We start from the raw sequence: 21,757 nt of genomic DNA, 5'->3' as shown, positions 1-21,757 counted from the left end.
TATGTAGATTTATGGTAATGTAGATTACACTACGGTTCTAGTATGGTATAATAATAGTACAATTACTACGATAGTATGTTATAGCGATGATTCGCAATATTGCAAACGAACGTATCATAAATTAATCCAAAACGTTTTCATTCACATGGAGGGAGAATTTCATTCACGTTTAGCGAGAAATACGCTCGTGGTTTATTGCTGTATAAAAAAGTTATTTTACGTACAAAAATATTTTCATTAATACAGTCTACGCGAATAGTCTTTTTTCCCCCTTTAAAATATTGAAAGAAAAACATGTAATTTTCATTATGTTGTATTCGTGCATTGTATCTGTAGCATATCTTAACGCGAGGGATTACTCGATTACGCAAACATAGAATTCTTTATATCAAAATTCGTAAGTACAGGATCGATACCATCACTAGAGGAGTTTGAGGAACGTGCGGAGAGAGAAAGAAATAATACCACCTACAATAATAGAGAAACACCCGTAGCCCCTCGTGTACCCCCGCTATCAACAGGCCGATATTATTGTCGCACTTTATCTTGTCGGGCTTACGAACTTCGAGCCCGAGTTCTGATTTGCAGTGGACTTTTAAGGCAATGTCGAGCGAGTTGCGTGGGGTGTACGTAAGTCGAGAAACGCTTGCGCGTTTTCCATCCCATCGTTGCGACGTTGTCCTTCTCCTGCATTAAGCACCTGTTGTTCGCGGAATTACGCCTACCCCTTAAAATAGCTGAACATTGCGCTCAGCGTTATGTAATTCGCTTGATCCTGGAACGTGTACGAAAAATCAATGACGAATGTTGTTCTAACGACCCTAATTAATATCATAGGTACTGTAGAGGGTATCCAAGCTGAAACAACCTACCTAAATATCTCCTCTGTTTTTAATGACACAGAGAATCGTTCATGACTTGAATAATTTCAAAAGAACTTCACTTACATTTTTTTTTTTTCTAGGTCACCGGTATTTTTTGATCAAGGAAGCGTATATCTTGTTCTATTGTATCATCTATTTTCATTGTTCATTTCAAATGTGTAAAATGGTCGATGTATCGATTAGGAACACTTGTTGCGGGGATGCCGGACGAAGAAGCAATACATCTTGCTGCCTTCATTGTTTTTTTAATGTGAAAGAAACAGTTCGAAGTAGAATAGTGAATAAATGATCAGACACTCTGTACACGTTCAAACATTTCAGTTGGTCATTGATTTATTCATAGTTAACAATGGTCGGCTTATGATCATCAATGGTCAATGCAATATGGTCAGTCAAGGTCCAAGAATGGTCAAGAGGTAGGACCAGTCGAAATTGACCTTCTATAAATCAGTGAAATTAATTGTCAACTCGTTCTCTATCTTCCCACCCTCCTGTTATCTTAAAAAGGCTCATAAATAGAGCTACTGAAACCGAAATTCTTCAGTATCAAGTAATAAGTTCATTCTACTCATTCATATTATTAACACAAAAATTGACCTGTTTATTTTGCCCGAGTGTTTGATCTTAATTCAATTTTATTGAACTCTTGGTGAGACCTGGTAGTCTGTTACCCCCAAAGAGTAATTTTTCATCGCAGATAGCACCGAGCTAATAGCAACGAACTTGAAATTGTTTCTTAAAATATAAGAGAAAATTGTACTCTGTAAATTGGAGAATACATGAATCTTTGAATGTATTAATTGTATTAAAAAGTCCTGTGAATAATTTCACGTGCCAAGCAAGCCTTATCGACCCACTATACGACGAACCTAATTCATTTTTAGAGGTATCCGGGTCGTTGGAGCCTAGCTCCCTCTGAGAGACTTGCATTGCATCAGACCAGTGACAATTTCTCACTGTCACGTGTTTTTGTTCACCAAGTGGTTTCCTCTCGTTAAATGACACGTACATATTTATATTGAGTAATATCAACATTTTCCTCGCCCGATACTGATCAGAAGTACATTAAAATAACAAATATTTTCATATAGTGTCAATTTTGATTTGAACACTTTTCACAATGTTCTTGGAACGCATGAGCATGAGCCATTTACCGGCATCGATAAGCGTAGCAATGGACGAGGATAGTTTCACTTGTTTACACTGACCATAATTCACGTTTTGCAAGTGACAGTAAATAATTAGTGCGAGTTTCTGTACTATTAAGTACTGTGTCTGTAAAAATAATGATTACAAGTTAGTATGTATTGGTAAAATGTAATCTTTAACAGATTGCTATTTTTTTTTTCTTTTTATTGCCTTCGAGGGTATTACGCCGTCAGGTTTTGCAATAAAATATTGTAAAATGGTCATCGGTTCGTCATTATAATGGAGATTGATGGTCACGATTGTCAAGAACTTGACGATGAAAAATTAAGCGAATTGCAAGTCTGTGAGTTTGTTGAACATTTTCCAGATAAGGTTAGATTACTATAAAACGTATGGTTATTTATGTTATGATAAATTTATCCTGGATATTTTTAAATTTACGAAAATTGTACTGTCAACATGAAATCGATACTTTAATTTAAATAATATATTATTTATTTTATTTTTGTTTTTACTCTCGAACAAAAATTGATTTTAGATTCTGTCTGTGAGAAGCGAGGAAAGTATTCTTCGCGAAGCGTCAAAGGAAATAGAAGAAATTGTGAAAACAAATTTGCAAACGAAAGGGGAATCACAAAAAATTAATGTTGATAAAAATGATGCTGATATCGGTTTAGATAGCTTTAATCAAATAAAATTAGAAAAACAAGTTCTGACTGGGGAGATTACACCATTCCAAGCAATTGCAAAACAGTCTAATTCATCCAAAGCCGAGGGGTATGCAACAGTATTGGAATTAATGCTAATGTAAACAAAATTTAGCAATATTTCTTTTCCAGGACATCCGACAAACCCACCCATTTACTTAATCTTGAAAAATATCTTCGTCAACAAGCTGAACTTACCAAACAAAGGAAGGAGTTAAAGAAAAGATTAACAAACTCGAAAGTACTTTGTAATGAAGATCAAATAGTTCCGTTAAAGAAATTAAAGCAATCGGATACCAGCTCTAAGGAATGTAGGGGAACTGTTAAAAAAGCAAAACTCAAAAGCGATAAAAGAAAATTAGTAGCAGAATTTGAAAAAACCAAAGGGTTAAATGAAAATGACAATATTAACGGTGAAACAGAGAGTACCACGTCTAATCAAATCAATGATTTTAATAAAGAAAGTAGACATTCTAGAAATACATCAACTTCTTGCGGGACTTCAAAAGATACTGGTAGACAGACAGCAATTGAAAGTATAAATAATACAGAGTATGTAGATATAGTAAATGATTCTGGGAGCGAGTATGTTCCAAGTGATGGACAATTTGATTCGGGTGAATATAAAAATTAATAATCCATATTGATTGAAGCAACTTGTTAAACAGTTGCTATAAATGTAATGTTTTTAAATCTTTTAGAAGATGAAGTGGAATCATCATCCAAGAAGAGAAAGTGTGTTACAAAATGCGTTCGTGCAAAAAGAGGTATGTGTCAAGTATTGTTAGAATTAATTATCAAATAAATTATTTTTCTTAATAAAATATTATCCTTGTTTTAGTTTTGGATGATGGGGATGAACAAATATACAGACAACGAGTGGAAGAAAGTGGTTATCCAAAGAACGTACCATTGCATAAAATAGATAATCTATTGAAAGTTCCACAATCTATATGGAAAAAATTATACAAGTATTAATAAAATAATGTTAAACAAAATGTGTTGTATTTTTTTTTTTTTAATTCAATATAACAAATTTATATTTTTAGGTATCAAAGAGTATCCGTGCAATGGCTCTGGGAATTGCATAGTCGTTCTTTGGGAGGCTTATTGGGAGATGAAATGGGATTAGGAAAAACTGTTCAAATTATCGCATTTCTCGCGGGTTTAGATTGTAGCGAATTACTTTCTGATGGTGGAAGGTAATCTTTTAAATACATTGTTCATTACTGTTTCGTTTAATAATTAATAATTTTTTAATAGAATATTTTTATTAACAGGTTTCGGGGATTAGGACCAACTTTAATCGTTTGCCCAGCGACATTAATGGAACAGTGGTTGAAGCATTTTCATGATTGGTGGCCTACTCTGAGAGTAGTTGTTTTACACCAGTCAGGAACTTACGATGGTGGGTTAGAACTGTACAGGGTATTTTTGAACGATAGTTCAAATCAGCGATTTTGAACAACCTTTCAAAAATATCCTATAAATTAAAAAATTCAATACCATTGTTCCTGAAACCTTACTAACGAGTACTTCTATAGGTAATCTAGAATATTTAATACATTCCTTGAAATACGGTGGTATATTAATTACCTCTTATTCTGGCATGCTTAAACACGAAGACATACTTGTTGCCAGTCAATGGCATTATGTCATCCTTGATGAAGGTCATAAAATAAGGAATCCACAAGCAAAGGTAGATTATGATTTTTTTACTTAAATGTGTTTCGTGATACTAGTATATTATTATTTTTTTAAATTGAAATAGTTATAAAATTAGCAACAATTATTAAAATTTGTACTGCTCGCAGGTCAGTAAGGCGGTAAAGAAATTCTCGACGCCACATCGCCTTTTATTAACTGGCAGTCCAATGCAGAACTCTTTGAAAGAATTGTGGTCTCTGTTTGATTTCATTCTACCAGGCAAGTTAGGCACTTTGCCTGCGTTCCTTGAACATTGCGCGATTCCTATAACCCGCGGAGGATACGCGAATGCTACTCCTCTGCAGGAAGCTACCGCGCTTCAGGTTGCCACGATGCTTAGAAACGCGATTACACCGTACATGCTTAGGAGGACAAAAAACGATGTTCAACATCATGTTAATCTACCAGAAAAAAATGAACAGGTATATAATGTATCACGTAATTTTTCCATATGTAATTGTAATCTTATTGTCTTATTTTAGGATTTTAATAAATAATTCATAATTCTTTTACACATTAATATCTTGTAATTTTTAAATAATTCGTATTCCAGGTGTTATTCTGTAGTTTAACGAACGAACAAAAACAAATATATAAAAATTACTTAAGATCCGATGATGTTTCATTTGTTTTACACGAAAAGATTTGTATGGAAAGCGGAAGACACAGAGCTAGACTTTTAATAGCATTATCAGTGCTCAGGAAAATATGTAACCATCCCGATTTGTTTTTATACACGAGTCAAATTGTAAGGTTGCAACTGAATATTGTTAATGTATCCTAGCGTCCATCGTGCTTAATTGAGTCCATGTTTAAGGATTCCGAAGAGGACATCGACGCAACGGAAGAATCGTTAGAGAAGTTTGGCTATTGGAAACGTTCTGGGAAAATGGTGGTAGTTCGATCTCTTCTTAAAATTTGGAAGAAACAAGGGCATAGAGTACTACTTTTTACGCAAGGAAGACAAGTACATAAGAAAATAATTAATTCGCTTCATTTTTTTAAATTACATGAAGGAAAATGTTAATTCAAAAGTAATAAATGACAAATTTTAATTTACAGATGATGCATATTTTAGAGTCCTTAGTGCAAAACGAGGAATACGCATACTTAAGACTGGATGGAACTACTCCCATGACACAGCGACAAGAAACGATCAGTCTGTTTAATAGTGTACGTATATCAACAAGAAGAGTACTTATTGCAATAGATTTATTAATATTTCTTGTATAGGATCCTTCGTATTTTGTATTCTTGCTAACTACGCGCGTTGGCGGATTGGGGGTCAATTTAACCGGAGCAAATCGAGTAATTATTTATGATCCAGATTGGAATCCAGCGACTGATGCTCAAGCAAGAGAACGAGCGTGGAGAATTGGGCAAAACAAAAGTGTCACTATTTATAGACTCATTACAGCCGGTACCATCGAAGAAAAGGTAACTTTTAATTATTAAGATATAGAAAATATACGATATATAACTATTAATTTTTATAAAATAATTTTATATCAGATATATCACAGACAAATATTTAAATTACTTCTTTCGAACAAAGTTTTGGAAGATCCACGTCAACGTAGACTATTCAAAACCTCCGATTTAGTTGAACTTTTCAATTTCAATGAGCCTGTTGACGGGCATTCCAGTGAATCTGACGTATTATTTCGAGAATCTAAATTAACGCCAACGACTACCAAATTTTCGTCAAATAAAATCGAAAAAATGCGAAGATTAGCTGCTATGCTTAGTAAAAATATAAGTCAAAGTGCCGTAAATGCTACGGCCATGACAGAAAATGTAACTATTCTAAAGAAGAGATCTACTTTAAGCCACGATATTAACAGCCCTAGTCAAGATAATTTAAAACATAATAATCAAGTGTCTAAAGATAGCTTGATGGAACAGAAGACTGAGACTGAAAGTCAGACTAGCAAGAAAAGCGAAGATACGCTTACTTCAGAAATACAAAAAGTTACCAGTGAAGGTAACACGGAGGAAAACAAAATCTCGGGGGAAATAGAAAGCAATGTATTAAATATGCATGATATAGTTGACAATAATAATGAAATAGAAAATAAAATCACATTAATGGTAAAATGTACAAATTCTGATACTAAAACCGACGCGATACAAGACGAACAAAGTTCATCGTTTAGTAAATCTAAAATAGTCGAAATTTCAGAAGATTCGGATCAAAGAAATGAAATAACTCCAAGCAACAAGAACGAAAGTATATTGAAATTAAATAAAACACATCATAAACACAAGCGAAAGAAAAAGAGTTCTCAATCAGAAAAAAATGCAGTTTCAGCATTGTTCGAAGGAGAACGCGTTTCTCATTTAATTGGACGACGTCTTGGACGATCCGAAAGAGATCAAACTACCTCGATCGAAGACGACCAATATGTTTTGGAAAAGCTATTCGCCAAAGCAAGTAATTATCTTCCTAATGATATTTGATATATACATTTTAAACGATAGAAAAGTGCAACAGATATTGGGATTATAAAATGTTGTGTTTGTAGCTGTGACCTCAGCTTTCCAGCACGAGACAGTATTATCAAATTCAGCCTATAATTCGGATAACAGAACTCCGATGCAACGATTAGCACAAGAAGCAGCACAAGAAAACATGGATAGTATTCGCAAGTCTCGTAAATGGTGTTGGAGGCCCACATGGGATTCTGCGTCCTCTAAAGATGATTAATCTTTTTCTAATTACGTGTTTCAGGTTTAAATGAGCATCAAAATTCAATGCATACTGATAAGAGTTGTATTCTTTTATTTTATAATCTTCAATTTTCCAGTTGGTACAGAACTTATAGAAATTCGTATCGATTCCAGTTTATATTTTTAACAGAAATATTATATGTATAATAATAATTGAAATTAACGTGTACAGTAGAGTCGCGTTATGTCGTTACCTGGTAAACTTCTTCACACACTTTCGCATACCATTTCGGAAAATTTTACTTTGCCACAACCTCGTCTGCAGCTATATAGCGCGACTCCACTGTATGACTTAGAAATTAAGATATTTTTTTAGTGCAAAAAAATCTCTTACAAAAATAATTTTTTTTTTTATATATTTTTTATCATTAATGTAAATTAGTAATTCCCCTAGTTCTTGTTTATTTTGTTATAGAACGAATATTGTGATTATGCCAAAAATTTATTATTTAAATACTAAACTATTTTTGTATACTAGCAATATACATGAATCATTTTAAGGATAAAAAAATTTACTCAATGTTGGTATGTGATTTTAGGTATGTAATAATATCGTATTCGTAGCTATTACAAGCGAGACACTATAAATATCTCAGGCACTTACTCATACAAAAAAGATAAATAGAAAAAACAGTGGGGGGGAAAAGAGAAACTTAAAAATAATGTGTACGTAATGTAAACATACCTTTTAACTGTTTAAATTAATCGAGTAAATTTTGTACACGTTAATAATTATAACCCTTTCAAACAAAACTTACTGTATTTTACATTTGATCAAGTAATCTTTATGAAGTTAAAATACATGAAATTTTGAAGAAACATGTTTCGTTGAAAATGTTTCTGTATACTCGGAAATAGTAACCACTATATGTAAATGTATGTTTATATATTTACATATAATGTGTACTTTAACACAGAATTTTTCTTATTAAAAAATTTAGGAGAACTTATCTATACAAACTTATAACTGTTTATGATGCTATTTAATATTTACATGGTTTGTCGGTTGTACTTCTTACGTCGAATGTCTTAAAAACTCATCCAGAGTAGGACCAGATCTGCCTAAAGGATCTTCAGGAAACATAACATAATTTCCAACAAAAGTTGGTGCTAGCAATCTGTTTACAATTGTGTTGCGCCACGCTGGGTTTTCTCGATACAGATCTCTATACTGGTCCAAGCTAATCACAATACCTTGACACATAGTCGCGTATTGTAATATATATCTGAAATCAATACAAAAATAACCATATGATACGCGATGGATGAATAAAGAAATTATACATAAACGATCGTAAACATACAACCTACCGATCATCATAAGAAGTTATCCATTTATCGGCAATAAAGCGACTCGGTGTAAAAACTACTATCCCTTCTGCATACCATTTTTCAAGAAATGGCTTAGTTACTGATCTTCTATACTGAGGTACAAACACTTTCACAGAATGTCCTCTCTGTTGGAAATAATCAATGACTATCCTTAATCCTTCTTCCGAGAATCCTTTGCCAATCGTATGCCTAGAAAATGGTAAAATTGTAATACAATAAGTTATAAACAGTTATAGAAAATTAAGAAATCAAGATCATCATACGCCATAGCTACGTTATTTCCATCGATAATTATTTCTCTTAATCCATTGGGTGGTGGAGGTATAGTTTGCGGTATCGACGTTGCATTGTCAACCGTTGAAGTGCTAGGTAATTCTGGTGTATAAGGGTTTATGTTTGTTAATGTATTCAAAATTGATTTCGTTTTTTCCATTACTATTGTTCTACTTATATCGCGCGCTTTAGGCAATACCAGTCCAGGTTTATTGAAAAGTAACTCGAGATCCTCATTCTGATCTTTTTCTTTACTATTCTTTTTGCATTTTTTTGATGTTGTTGCTGTATTGGATTCTAAGTAACTAAGATTTTTTTTATTCGGACTGCAGTCTATCATAAAAAGTCTATTATCTTTTTCAGGATTTGGAATTTTGTTTCCTTCAGATTGAGTTTCGGTCGAAGATTGCTGTGCAGAGGACCATACAACAACAATATCATCTGAACTTTGATTCGTACATACTGGTGGTGCTGAAGAAACACAAATTATGGTAAACCTCAAAATCAATGTAGTTACATAATAGTTTCAATGCAGATTAATTGTTTTTACCTATGTTTTCATCATCTACACTAACTGTTGTGATTTCAGAATCCTCTGTATCCGATATCAAAAGACAAGACGAATCATTATCTGAATTCATCTTTTGCCTTTTTCCCCTAAACAAAATTTCATTTCTGTCTCCTTTTTGTTTTGTAGATTTATTTGAATTACATAAGCTATTAATCCCAGTTTGTTTCTCTTCATACGATTGCTCCAAAGGTCTCTTTCTGGTATTTGCATTACTTTTACCATTACTTTGCTCATCATAATTATTTGATTCGCTTTCATTGTCGCTTAGAACAATTACACTATCATTAAATCCTGTATCCACCGAAGAGAAAACATTCTTTTTATTGGTAACAGTTTGTTTAGTATTATTCAATAATTGCTTTTGTTTCTGTAGCTGCTCCCATCGTTTACTACTATAATCACAGAAAAGAATTTTTGTAATATGTACCATTCGTATAACTATTAAGTCTTCTAAAATTTTTTATTACCTTAAATGAATATGTTTTAAGGGGCTCTCGTAGAATGTTTTCTTTTTCGCAATCTTCTGTGTATTTTTATTCCCCAACGGGGTTTTCTTTCGCTTTGATTTTGGGAATACATCACAAATTATTACAGAATTATGTAACGCACTCATTTTTCACGTATTTTTATCGTTCTGTACATGAAAAGTACAATAGAAAGTGTACGAATATGGTTTTTTCAACGAAAGCTTTGTTACGCGATTAAATAATTTCACCTAATAAAGTTTTTAACAGATTTCACTTTCTCTGTAAGTAATAATAGAAAATAATAATAGTAAAATAAACTCTGTAAGTATATTGTTCGAAAATATTGGAGATTGTGTCAGGAAATGTTTATAATCTTGTTCTATAAACGTTCGCGCATCTTGTACATTTTCTGATATTTAGCGCGAAATTTTGTATATATAAGAAAGCGAATACACGTTTTCAACATTAATTACAGTCGGTGTTGAAGATAGTTATGAAGGTAACTGAAAACAGTTAATTTCTCGGTGACATAACCCAAAATACAATTCAACAGATTGGTGATGTTTGATGAACTATAATATTTGCGCAACAGCATGTACAACAAATATCACTTTGTTTCATCTCATTGGCGAATAATACATTAATCACATTAATTGATACATTTATTTACGCGTAGGTAATAATAATGTAAATTGTATTATTTTTCTTCACGGTCCTCTTACTCCGTCCTACTCCATCTGCATTGATACATGTCATGCGTTTAGTACGTGTTCGTAAATCTATTCGTTACTACTTCGTCATCCGTAACACGCCACATCTGTTCTACTTGCAGTTTTTATTCAAACGAAAAGAAACTGGCAAATTAATCGACACAATATACTATACGCAATGAAAATTAAAAAGGAACAAAATTGCCAAAATAAAGATAATGCGCGATTTTGTAATTACAAAATTCGTGTATTCACAAATATAAAATATTCTCATCGTACCAACTTGATAGACATTATTAATTAACGGTAATTTGAACAAGTAAAAATGAAACCAAGTTGTTCGTAGTTTCCGATGTAATTTGTAAAGTCATGTATAACATATAATGTTATAGATATAAAAAATTAAGGATATTCCACGAGTAGATAAACATTTTCTGTACTATCGTCGATCTGTAACCACATCCGTATACAATGCTTTGAGCAAGGCGCGCAACGACGACCAATCACGAACGCAACAAATGCGTAATGCGAAAAAGAAGTCACCGATTGGTCGAAATTCATCGAGCGTCGGGGGAAGGGGCTGGAGGGAGGGAGAGTGAATGTGTGCTGGTCTGGCCCGAACGCGGCTGCATCCCCGTGCCAGGCCAGCGAGCAAGTAGTAACGCTAACGTTAGAATTTTGTCTTTTGTTTATCCTTTATGTTTATTTCGCCGGGAAGCAGTGGAGCCCGAAAAACGTGGTATCGCTGGAACGGGTAGCTGGTGCTCGGGGATCGGCCAGAATATACACTCCAGCACCAGTTGCACATCAGAATTTGCAGAGTGGATCAAGTAGTCGAAAGCGTATTCAGGCAGCCTTCAACGTAAACAAAAATGGAGCTAGGGGAGGGAGAGGCGCAAATTTGTCGACTTTGCGGTCAGTGCGAAAGAATATACATAGACGTGTTCGGCGAGGAAGGTACCAAGAGATTTTTAGGCCTGAAGATTCACACGAAAATCAACATTCTGGTGAGTAGAACATAAGAGGTGTGCCATGGGGTCTGGGGCCCCAGTTGCATCGTAGAGGAGGGGGTTAGAAAAATGGCCGAAACAAGGGGGAGAAGAGCATGAAAAGAAAAAATATTCTCCTTTCTTCGTTACTTTGTCGATGAATTTTAATCGTATTTTTGTAGTTTTATTGTCAGCAATATATCTGTATTTATATCGTGTGTTTGTTCCAAATGAAAGTTGATCAAGTTTTTAAATTTTTATGGTGTTTTAATGATGTTGCTTCCGATTTTTATTGCTATAAAATTAACAGTCCCTTTGGTAGGGAATGTGCAATGTACAAATGCTTCGTATCGATAAATTCATTTGTGTAAACATGGAAAATTATAAGATATTCAATTGCATGTGTAATTATTAATTGTGAATCATATTTTCTTTGTATTGGAATATTCAAGATTTTCTATCTTTTACTCTGTAATTATATCCTACTTTATATTTTTTTATCCGATTGTCATAGTTTGATGTAATAATTTCTCGTAAGCAACAGTGATTCTATGCATCTCATTTTAATATCTCGTTAGATAGAATAAGATTTTTTTTCTCTAATTTATAATTATATAATTATAATTTTACATATTTTATATGTTAATTACACAAGAATTGTTAAGCGTTTATTGTTATTTAGTACATTTGTAGTTAATTGTTAGACGCTGTTATAGTTGTACAATTATAACAATAAATATTAAGGTTCATATTGTATAATATTAGAATGGGTACCAGATTTGTATTGTAATAAATTTTAATAATGGTGTATCCACAGAGCGGTAGGGTTTAAATTAGGTTGCATAACCTTTATTTTTAAATTTGAATTTTAACAAAATACGAAATTTTCTCGGATCAGTTAAGAGTTGTACAAAATCAGTTCTTCCATTAAAAACTTGAAATTTCATACATTTAGTCTTTAGGTATTTTGTTTGAATCGCAGATAGATGAGAGGGATCCTCTGCCCAAGGCGATCTGTGTTCAGTGTCTGGGCAAGCTCGAATTCGTTTGCGACTTCCAAGAGGAGTGTCTTCGCACCCAACAAGCGTTACGCGATCGATACAATCTACCATCCTTAACAGAGACTGTAAGTCTGCATTCAATTTAATGTACAGCTCTACCGCTCGTTTATGGTGCCACCAGAGCTTGCAGCTCATTTTTTTTATTCTTACTATTTTAAATACAAATTAAACTAGAAAGATATTATCTGGCATTTTGGTTAATAGAAATATAGAGAAACATGATAAATAAATTATTTATTTATATTAGTAATATATTTGTGATCATAGTACGAAACATATACCAGAAATATCAGATTAAATTTATTCTTTTAGTATTTTAATAAAAATTAGTAAAGTTCTGGTACCCACTTCTATTTTCATTTCAATTTATTCCTAGGCTGATGTAAAGACTGAAGAAACAACGCCAAGCACATCGACAAACAATAATAACAACGACATGGATAAAAATCTTAATTCCCCGAACGAGGAGAATGCGAGAGAAACAGAGACACGCATTTCAAGAGCTACAAAGAGTCAGAGAAACTTACGAAGTCAACAACAAGCAAAAATTAACGAAGAAATTGAAAAAGAACAAATTATTATGCAAAGTATGAACGACGAGAACGGAGATAATATGGATAGCCCCGAGACAACTCCCACACGGTGGCTTAGAAGTAGACAAAATACAGAGTCAACTTCCTCGAATGAAAAAGCTACTGATCCTCCGATTGCAAATAGACTTAGAAGTCATAACAATGCTATGGAGATAACTGTTGGTCCACGCAATAATTCCATTGAGAGTATTGAGAAACAGATTGGAAAACAACAAGATCCACATACTATTCAAATTCCAACATCTGCTTTAAACAAGCTTCTCACCAGCGTGTCGAACTCACCGAACATAGAAGTGTCTGTCAAGGAATCCAGAAATCAAAGCAGCGACGTAGAAGATATCAGTTTCACTGTGGAATTATGTAAAAAGGAGAGCGACGACGTTGCCACCGTTCGAGCGCGAGTTTTTCCAGATCAGGGCTCATGTTTGGTAGACAAGGCTATCGTCGATCTTTTACAGAATCAGAGTTGCGTAGAAGTGAACAGTATAATAAATACTATCATCAGCACCAGCCTTAAGAACGGCAATTCGGCGAAGGCAAAAGATTCCATGGATTTTGAGCAGAAGTGGCAAATATCTCAAAATCCGGAGGAACTGTTCAAGATCGACGGGGAAGAGATACGCGTGGACGATAACGTGGAGCACATTGTCACAGACAATCAGAATGGTTACTCCTGCAAGCTGTGCCGTAAGTTCTATGAACGCAAAGACAAGTGTATGGTCCACGTGAAGACGCATCTCGGGATTAAACAGTACACTTGTATTTTGTGCAATGCCAAATTCGTTTGCAAATCCGATGTGATTAAACATATTCGATGCTCGCATACCAATCCCAGACCGATACAATGCCCAAAATGTCCAAAGAGGTTCAAATCGAAATTCTATCTGATGGAGCACGATAACGTGCACAAGGGCGTAAGACCATACTCTTGCACGGACTGCGGTCAGAGTTACCATCACAAAGTATCATTACAGATTCACATGAAGTCGCATTTACCTCCGCAGAATTTAGCCTGCGAGTATTGTAGCAAGATATTCCCGTATCGCACGAGACTGTTGTGTCACATCGGGAGCGTGCACTTAAAGAACCGTCGGAATTTTAAGTGTCGATTCTGTTACAATCTTTACTCGAGCCTCTCGGTTCTGAACGAGCACATCAAGACCCGTCACGCGACCACGTACACCTGCGAGGTGTGCAGCAAAACCTTCAAAGTCGCGTCCAAGTACAAGGCACACGTGCTGCAGCACTCGAACCCCAAGCCATTCGTGTGCAACATTTGCAACAATAGATACGCGTCGAAGACATTCCTCAGCGAGCATCTATTGAAACACGAGGGATTGAGGAAGTACATATGCCAGAAGTGTGGCGCGAGATTCGCGCAGGCTAGTCATCTGGCCGCGCACCGGCACGTGCACGGCGAAAAGAAACACGCCTGCCCGGAATGCGGGCGGAAATTCAACAGGCGCGATAACATGAAAGTACATAGAAAAAGACATTTCAAGGAAAAAAAGACTGTTAATAGTAAACAGAAGAATGCTTCTGGCGCCGACGTGACTTCCACCGTGTCTAACGAAAAATAACGACGCTTACGTAGGCTCTGATATTTTTGTAAAACTAACTTAATTCACGGGTTAATTATGACCGTCCGGAAGAGACGTTTCATTTTTTTTTAAACGTTAGAATATGTAAATGAACAATATCCGATAAGATGCTCGTTTGTAGAGGGGACTGATTGTAGGGTATTGCGGCAATAATTAAGGGGTAAAGATTTTCTTCAACGATGCGAGACAAAGTGATGTCAATTATGAACTTTTATCAGGCCTAAAAAGACGCGAGAGTTCATTGTGAAATTTCACTTTTAATGTCGGAGAATATGTATTACCGGATCGATTATGGCAATGGCGTTCAGTCAGTTCACTTCCACTCTTGTCATTCATATTACTCTTTTCGGTGCATTAGTCTTCTTTCTTTATTTTTTTTTTTTTGTACATAATGTAGGTGTGCATTTAAAAAACTATTGAGATCTTTTAAGTATTCTTTCCATTTACATATACTATGCCATAAGATTTTTTGCACGTTAAAACACTACCGATTAGATTTTACCAAAGCTGTAATAAGGATAGATCATGGAATATGACTTGATAATCTGCCATTAGAAGCATTTTTCGTATCGAATCGTTTTGAACAAGATTTTCTCGGATTGTGGATATTGGTAAAGAAAATGTGGCAAAAACAATGATAGTAATCGTCAATCATAAGGAAGCCAGGGAATGTTATAGAGTGCATTATTACAGTTGGAAATTTATATATGTTTATCGCACAGTTAGCTTCCTAAGATTTAATCAGATTCGTTAAAAATTGTGAATACAAGATGGAAAGGGCTTCCAAAGTCAAGAACTTAGACTAAAATGGGTATAAAAATATTTTCTACGTATTTTTACATGGCTGTTTTTAAACAAACCGCAAAACCTTTTAAATAATACATGTGCAAGGTATATTCTACTCTATTTTCGATTATATTTTACATATAAGATTATTATATGTACATATGTAAGGATCCAATGAAAACAATCGTTCGTTCGAAAATTTGATATATTTGTATAAATTAAGTTTTGTATAAGATATCATTGCCTTTGATCGACAATGAAGAAAACTTTCGAATATGAATGAACGATCGATTGGTTTCCATTGGATCATATATTGAAAGTAACGGAGATTTCGCTACGAGGGTAGCGTTTACGGTGAATTGTGTTACGAAAGCTTATCATGTGATCTGCGAGGAAAAACATAAAAACTGTATGTAAGTGCCTTGATGTACGGGAAAAAAGCATTGATAATTGTTTCAGTACTTGTCACGTACGATATGGGTCTTCCTTAAAATGGAAGTCAATTTTTATTCTTTACGCTCGAATGTTAATCTTTGGGCTACTTATATCAATACAGTTTACATGTAACAAGATGTTTCAAGATTATTGATGATTTTATATTAGCAAAGGAAAAAAAATTTCAAGTTGAAAATAATAAAAGAGGAATGTACAGTAGTTCCAGTTTTTAAAAAAAGTAAAATCGATTGTTCGTTTTGAATAAATATAAACAGTAAAGAGGAAATGGTTTCAGAAATTACTGTGCATGATAACTATTCCATAAAGATTTCCGATTCGAGCGTAAAGAATTTTATGTAATCGTGATTATTACTTTCTCTCGTCGAAGGGAACAATTATTGATAAAGTTGTTCACGCGAGTACCGCTAATGAAATCACGCGAAAGATATTATATCGAATATTTACACTTTCCTCAGATAGTTACGTTGTATAAGCAATAACTCCTATTTTGTACGAGGCGTTTGTTAATCTAAAATATTTTTCCATCTAGGAGATAATGTACTTGTCAATAGAGTTACTTTTTCTCATAAGGATAGATGTTAATATGTCATTAAAATAATGCCCAGTAAATAAATAGCGGATAAAGATTTCTTGACAATAAAAAGAATTTGTTTAATGATTCCACGACTTTTCTCAATAAAGGATAATATTTTTGGGATTGCTTGCTTATTTCATTCTTATTATTAATATCTCCGTATCGCTTTCTTTTGTGTTTCTTGTAGTATATTACACTCGTCTCGATCTTGCATGTACATAAAAATAATAACATTTAAATAAATTCTATTTTAACACTGTAACAATTTTCCAGATAGATACATAGATTGTAAATCTAAGTCTGGTTTCCTTTATTTAAAGGTAGTATATAAATAGTAGTATAGATAATACTGTTCTTATAAGAAATTGAAGTATTTAATTATTTTCTAACTAAAATTAAAATTGACCTAAAACTTTTTACTAAAGAGAAAATATTTTGTTCTTTGGGCAACGAACTTTTCTCTTTATTGTTTCAGATAAAAGAGAATGATGGATTGCCACATATTGTTTGTATACGATGTATCGGTACATTGGAATTCTTGTGTGACTTTTACGAGACCTGCCACCTCACTCAAATGGAACTCTCGGAGGGCGTAAGGAACTTAATTCGTTGTCTGACTAAAATCTTTATCGCGTCTGAATCCACTTACAAGAGTAACGGTATCATTCAGTCACTCTCAGGACTTAAATCTTTATTGAACAATAACTAAAACTTATAAAATACCATTCGTTTACTAAAGTACATTGATTGTTTGAAAAAATGAATGTTTATACAATAAAAGGATTTTTAATTCTCGAGTATGTAACTGGAGTATATTATGTTGTGTTATTGTATAACATTTTATGGTAAAAAAATTTGTATATGGTACAAAATTTGATGTTTTGTTGTTCCTCTCATTAATGTTTAAAAATTTCTTTACATTATTTACATGATAAAGATAAGAATTTATTCATAATTTAAAAAATATAAATTGGAATTTGTTGACTCGAAGTCACATATACGTGACAACGGCCGTCAACGTGTTAAGAGTTAATAAAATGATTACTGGTATTCTGAACTTTTTCTTTTCTATTCAACAGAGTAAAAATAAGATAGAAGAAAGCGATGCTGAATCTGACAAAGAGAATGCTTTTCCATCAATGTACGACGCGAAACGTAAAATAAAAGTTCCATCGCCCAGCGGATCAAAAAGTACAAAACATGGTCTGGTTGTGAATAATGGATTGTACTACAGTACAGAAACGAAAGACGGAAGTAATAGTCTTTACCGCGTAGATAATAACGACCGTTCAAATAAAGTTCAGTCTGTCATGCAAATGACTGTACAAAAATGTACAAAAGGCCTAGCATTAGAAGAAAAAGGAAATGTTTCAAAGGGAACGATAATTCGCAACAGAAGATCGGAATCTCTGAATAGTACAGTAAGGTCCAGTCAGAACGCTAGTAATAGTATACAACAGCCTTTACGTCGCAAAAGGGGTAGGAAAAGTAAACTAGAAAAAATGAAAGAAGCCAGTGTATATTTGAGCCTAAAGAGGAAACTGGAAAAGCATGCAGAGGATGAAAAGAACAAAGATAATCCGTATAAGAGGCACTATCTACATACAATCTGGATAAATAACAAATCTAACTTGACAAAGAATTCTGTGATATTATCTAAGCCCCAAGTTGAAAGAGTAGCGAAGGGAGAACTAGTAGTAAATACGTTGTCGAATGTGTTTCATAATGAAAATAGCAAAACTGTTACTATACCTGATGATAATACAGTTGAAATAGAAACTAATGTCAAAGACTCTGAAATAACTGAAGGCCCTATAAAGAAGAATGAAGACAACTCCATGAAAAGCAAAGCAATATCGGTTATCGTGAAGCAAGAAAAAGGAGAGGCTGAGAGTGCATTTTCTCAGCAAACTAGAGAAATAGATCAACTTGTTTGGATCCCTAATGACGTGTTAATTCAGGAACAAGAAACTTTAATAGATTCTCCATTAAAGGAGGAAGTAAAACAAATTACAAACAAGAAAAGTAATTTCACAGCGGAGTATGATGATGCAGAGCATTCTAATGTTTCCACTATCACGGACCATAAGGATTTGAAGTCAGAAATATTCGAGGAACAGAATCGTGTATCCGTTATAAAATCCTTCCAGACCAACGGGAGCCCGATTTCAAAGAAAATGGAGGAAGTTAAAACGGAAGTATATCTTACAACGAACGCGACGAGTCAGAGTATAAAAGATGATTCAGAATCTGATGACGCTGATCTATCGTTTATGCAACCACTCAGTCCTGATAGTAAATTCAGCAGGAACAGGAGCAAGGATAGATCATTCGCTAAGATCACTGAATTGATCAGCGACGAACAAAAAGAAGCTATCGAGACTTTCTACACGGTTGATATGTCGATTGTAAACCCGGTCGAAGTGCAGAAGAATTTGACTATAATTGATAAGAAGAATATACGCTGTAATATCTGTGGTACTTTTTACCTCAGAATGGACAAGTGTCAGGTAAGTTAAATTATTGTACATAGGCAGTACAATAGCTAGGACGGTTCCAACATGAAACTAATAGAGTTTTATCACAGGTACATATTTGGGGCCATTTGAAGATGAAGCCATATCAATGCAAAGCGTGTGACTTTTCCACGGTGACCGTCACCAACGTTCGTTGCCATATTAGAAAGAGTCATCTAAAAATCAAACCGTTCGAATGTCATCTTTGCGAAAGAAAATATGTAACTGCCGTTTTATTGGAGGAACATATTAATACTCATACGGGTGCCCGGCCATTTAAGTGTAAGCTTTGTGACTTCACAAGCGCAAGTCGACAAATGCTGAGTTACCACGGCGCTACTCATAAACCAAAAAAGGTCTCGACTCGTATTAACGATCACAATACGTTCTCGTTGTACTTTATTTATTAATTTAAAAAATTTTTCAGGATATTAATTGTAAGATTTGCGACAAGGAATTTTATTCGAGAGGCAGACTACGAGCACACATGATCATACATAATAAAGACAAATTTGTCGTATGTAAACTATGCTCTGCTTATTTATCCAGTCAAGAGGCACTAAAGACACATCACAAAAACGTTCACTCGCAAGATTATGTGTGTAACGTATGTGGCAAACATGTTCAGTCGAGGAAAGCTTTGCACAATCATCAAAATGTAAATTATATTCTATTAAATTTTCATCGTTGTATTTGGTAATATAATTTCATAAGAGAATACTATTTTTTTTCAGGTTCATGCTGCTGCAAAATATAAATGTTCTTTGTGTCCAAATATGTACAAGAGTAGTCAGATCTTAAAAGAACATCTTTTGAAACACGAAGGTATCAGAAAGTACAAGTGCACTGTTTGTGAAAAATCATTTGGTCAACAATCTCATGTAGCTGCTCACATGGCGGTACATAGTAAAATTAGGTAAATTTTTTAGTATCCCATTTTTCGATTATTGCAATGTTTTTAATTACGTATTTTGTTCGTAGATTTCATTGTCCTGGGTGCGACAAACCTTTCAATCGTCATGATAACATGAAGATGCATACTAAACGGTGTCAATTGTTTCTCGCGAATCCGGATCTAAAGAATCGTATAGTTAAAAAAGAAAGAAATATATTCTTCAAGAAACCGACGGAACTGAACGAGGATTCAATGAGCGGGGATACGTCGAATTCCGCAACACATGTCGAAGATCAGAATGTAGAGCCATTAATGAAAACTGTAGATAAAAAAGAAGAGGTTGAAATGAATCTCTGCAAAATAGGACTGAATATCTCTTGCATAAAGTCCATGAATGAAACGTGGAGATGCGACGACGTGTATAAAGAAGCTGGAGAAATTACGGGATCCGCCGAGATTAATTTGATTCAAATTACAGGTGTCAATGATAATTTCATTCCAGAAAGCGAGAACTTAATAGTTCGTGAGACCATTTTGGGACCAGAAAGTTTTTAACAAGATTTTTTTAGACAGATTGATTATTTTAAACAGACGATACGAATCAAGCGTTTTGTAATAACGGCGCCCGACAGTACAAATGTAATCAGAAAAGATCAAAGAGATCACGAACGAGTACGTTATTTACAAGTACTTAAGTCTCAACAAGTCCAAAACATTAGGGTAATTCAATCGATCGTCTTGTAGTGTCTTATATCTTTTACATATTGATACATTGAAACAATCATTCCTGTGCTTTAGAATATTAGAACTTTGATTAGAATTTAAGATCTAAGGTTACATCGATATTTTTGTAACGAAATTGTATCATATTTTTTCATGTTCAATTAGACTTAGATAGACCATTACGAGAAAATCAATTTGCACGAATGGCAATTTAACTAATGATATTTTTTATACTTGAACGATATTTAATTTGTATCGTTCGTGCGTTTCGATTTTCGTTCGAAGTGTTAGTGAGCTCGTCCTTGATGAAAACTTCGATTCTATGACCAAAGAAAGCGCCATTTTATTCTTTAGCTAGCAAACCAAGTTTCATCGAGGCGAAACGAGATATTTTTACGCTTATTTCAGTTATAAGTAAGGAAATAAGACTGATAATCGCTGTAGAAATTCGTAACGAGAAGTTCCTATTCAAAGTAATTAGGCCTGAAAAATTTGATGTTTCGCATTGTCAAGGAGGGGACAATCTCTAGTTGTACTGACAATTTAATCTTTTTTTATAATTGAAGTGATGAAATTAAATAATATACTTTCCATTAGAACCAAATGGATTGTTGTAAACAAGAAATAAAACATTTTCTTTTTGAAGATGTAATTACATTGATATACTGCATGTTATACGGTAATAACAAAAGATTGTTTTAACAAATCGATGGATAAATGTCGCTCAACCGTTATTGAATTAAAGCAGCCGATATTTAAGTAACTTAATTTTTAACCAAAAATTAGATGAATTCAATGCTTCCACTATACAAAAAGAATAGTACAACCATTATAGAGATCGTTGGTCTTTTAACAAATAAATAAAAAATTAAAATGAACTGTAATTTTTTATTTAACTTCATTTTTAATCGATCGAGTATTTATAGTTCGATGTTGAGAGTCAAGTTCAACGGCAATGAATAAATTAATAAATAGGAAAGAAAGGGGACATCTGAGTCAGGTGAAAGTCACTATTGGCCTCAATTCTTACCTT

At 33.9% G+C, this 21,757-nt stretch overlaps 3 protein-coding genes across 4 annotated transcripts; 2 read left to right on the top strand and 1 right to left on the bottom strand.

Moving 5' to 3' along the window:
* Window positions 1-2,272: 2,272 nt before the first annotated feature.
* Window positions 2,273-7,875, top strand: LOC122398337 (DNA excision repair protein ERCC-6-like). 2 transcript variants are annotated; one of them, XM_043398092.1, is made up of 16 exons: window positions 2,273-2,405; window positions 2,572-2,810; window positions 2,873-3,357; window positions 3,442-3,507; window positions 3,582-3,711; window positions 3,790-3,942; window positions 4,021-4,148; window positions 4,285-4,439; window positions 4,555-4,869; window positions 5,001-5,195; window positions 5,265-5,414; window positions 5,510-5,620; window positions 5,681-5,884; window positions 5,960-6,677; window positions 6,753-6,881; window positions 6,973-7,875. In XM_043398092.1, the coding sequence occupies exons 1-16, from the start codon at window positions 2,313-2,315 to the stop codon at window positions 7,152-7,154; spliced, it is 3,453 nt and encodes a 1,150-aa protein (XP_043254027.1). In that variant the 5' UTR covers window positions 2,273-2,312; the 3' UTR covers window positions 7,155-7,875. The 2 variants fall into 2 exon arrangements, with proteins under 2 accessions (XP_043254027.1, XP_043254026.1); XM_043398091.1 differs by having other exon boundaries at window positions 5,960-6,881.
* Window positions 7,876-7,993: 118 nt separating this feature from the next.
* LOC122398370 (probable ribonuclease ZC3H12C) lies at window positions 7,994-10,664 on the bottom strand. Its single transcript, XM_043398157.1, has 5 exons — window positions 9,821-10,664; window positions 9,333-9,745; window positions 8,773-9,253; window positions 8,489-8,698; window positions 7,994-8,403 (listed from the first exon to the last, which is right to left on the bottom strand). The coding sequence occupies exons 1-5, from the start codon at window positions 9,964-9,966 to the stop codon at window positions 8,193-8,195; spliced, it is 1,461 nt and encodes a 486-aa protein (XP_043254092.1). The 5' UTR covers window positions 9,967-10,664; the 3' UTR covers window positions 7,994-8,192.
* A 587-nt stretch (window positions 10,665-11,251) lies between these two features.
* Window positions 11,252-20,776, top strand: LOC122398343 (zinc finger protein 37-like). The gene is made up of 7 exons (XM_043398098.1): window positions 11,252-11,537; window positions 17,066-17,182; window positions 17,670-19,100; window positions 19,178-19,462; window positions 19,534-19,764; window positions 19,841-20,022; window positions 20,088-20,776. The coding sequence occupies exons 1-7, from the start codon at window positions 11,403-11,405 to the stop codon at window positions 20,554-20,556; spliced, it is 2,850 nt and encodes a 949-aa protein (XP_043254033.1). The 5' UTR covers window positions 11,252-11,402; the 3' UTR covers window positions 20,557-20,776.
* The last annotated feature ends 981 nt before the right edge of the window (window positions 20,777-21,757 follow it).

This window comes from Colletes gigas, unplaced genomic scaffold, assembly GCF_013123115.1.
Source record: "Colletes gigas isolate AHSC1104 unplaced genomic scaffold, ASM1312311v1 Colletes_gigas_Sc00011, whole genome shotgun sequence".
Classification (NCBI taxonomy): domain Eukaryota; kingdom Metazoa; phylum Arthropoda; class Insecta; order Hymenoptera; family Colletidae; genus Colletes; species Colletes gigas.
Note: the sequence above shows the minus strand (reverse complement) of the source record. Positions and strands in the feature narration are given on the sequence as shown.

Bases quoted from the DNA above. Each gene is read 5' to 3' on its own strand.
- LOC122398337 (XM_043398091.1), top strand. From the start codon at position 2,313: ATGGAGATTGATGGTCACGATTGTCAAGAACTTGACGATGAAAAATTA. The intron at 2,406-2,571 runs GTTAGATTACTA...AATTGATTTTAG, and splicing joins TTGAACATTTTCCAGATAAG to ATTCTGTCTGTGAGAAGCGA. The intron at 5,415-5,509 runs GTACATAAGAAA...TTTAATTTACAG, and splicing joins TTTTTACGCAAGGAAGACAA to ATGATGCATATTTTAGAGTC.
- LOC122398370 (XM_043398157.1), bottom strand. From the start codon at position 9,966: ATGAGTGCGTTACATAATTCTGTAATAATTTGTGATGTATTCCCAAAA. The intron at 9,254-9,332 runs GTAAAAACAATT...GTGTTTCTTCAG, and splicing joins TGTAGATGATGAAAACATAG to CACCACCAGTATGTACGAAT. The intron at 8,404-8,488 runs GTAGGTTGTATG...TATTGATTTCAG, and splicing joins ATAACTTCTTATGATGATCG to ATATATATTACAATACGCGA.
- LOC122398343 (XM_043398098.1), top strand. From the start codon at position 11,403: ATGGAGCTAGGGGAGGGAGAGGCGCAAATTTGTCGACTTTGCGGTCAG. The intron at 19,463-19,533 runs GTCTCGACTCGT...AAAATTTTTCAG, and splicing joins CTACTCATAAACCAAAAAAG to GATATTAATTGTAAGATTTG. The intron at 20,023-20,087 runs GTAAATTTTTTA...TTTTGTTCGTAG, and splicing joins GCGGTACATAGTAAAATTAG to ATTTCATTGTCCTGGGTGCG.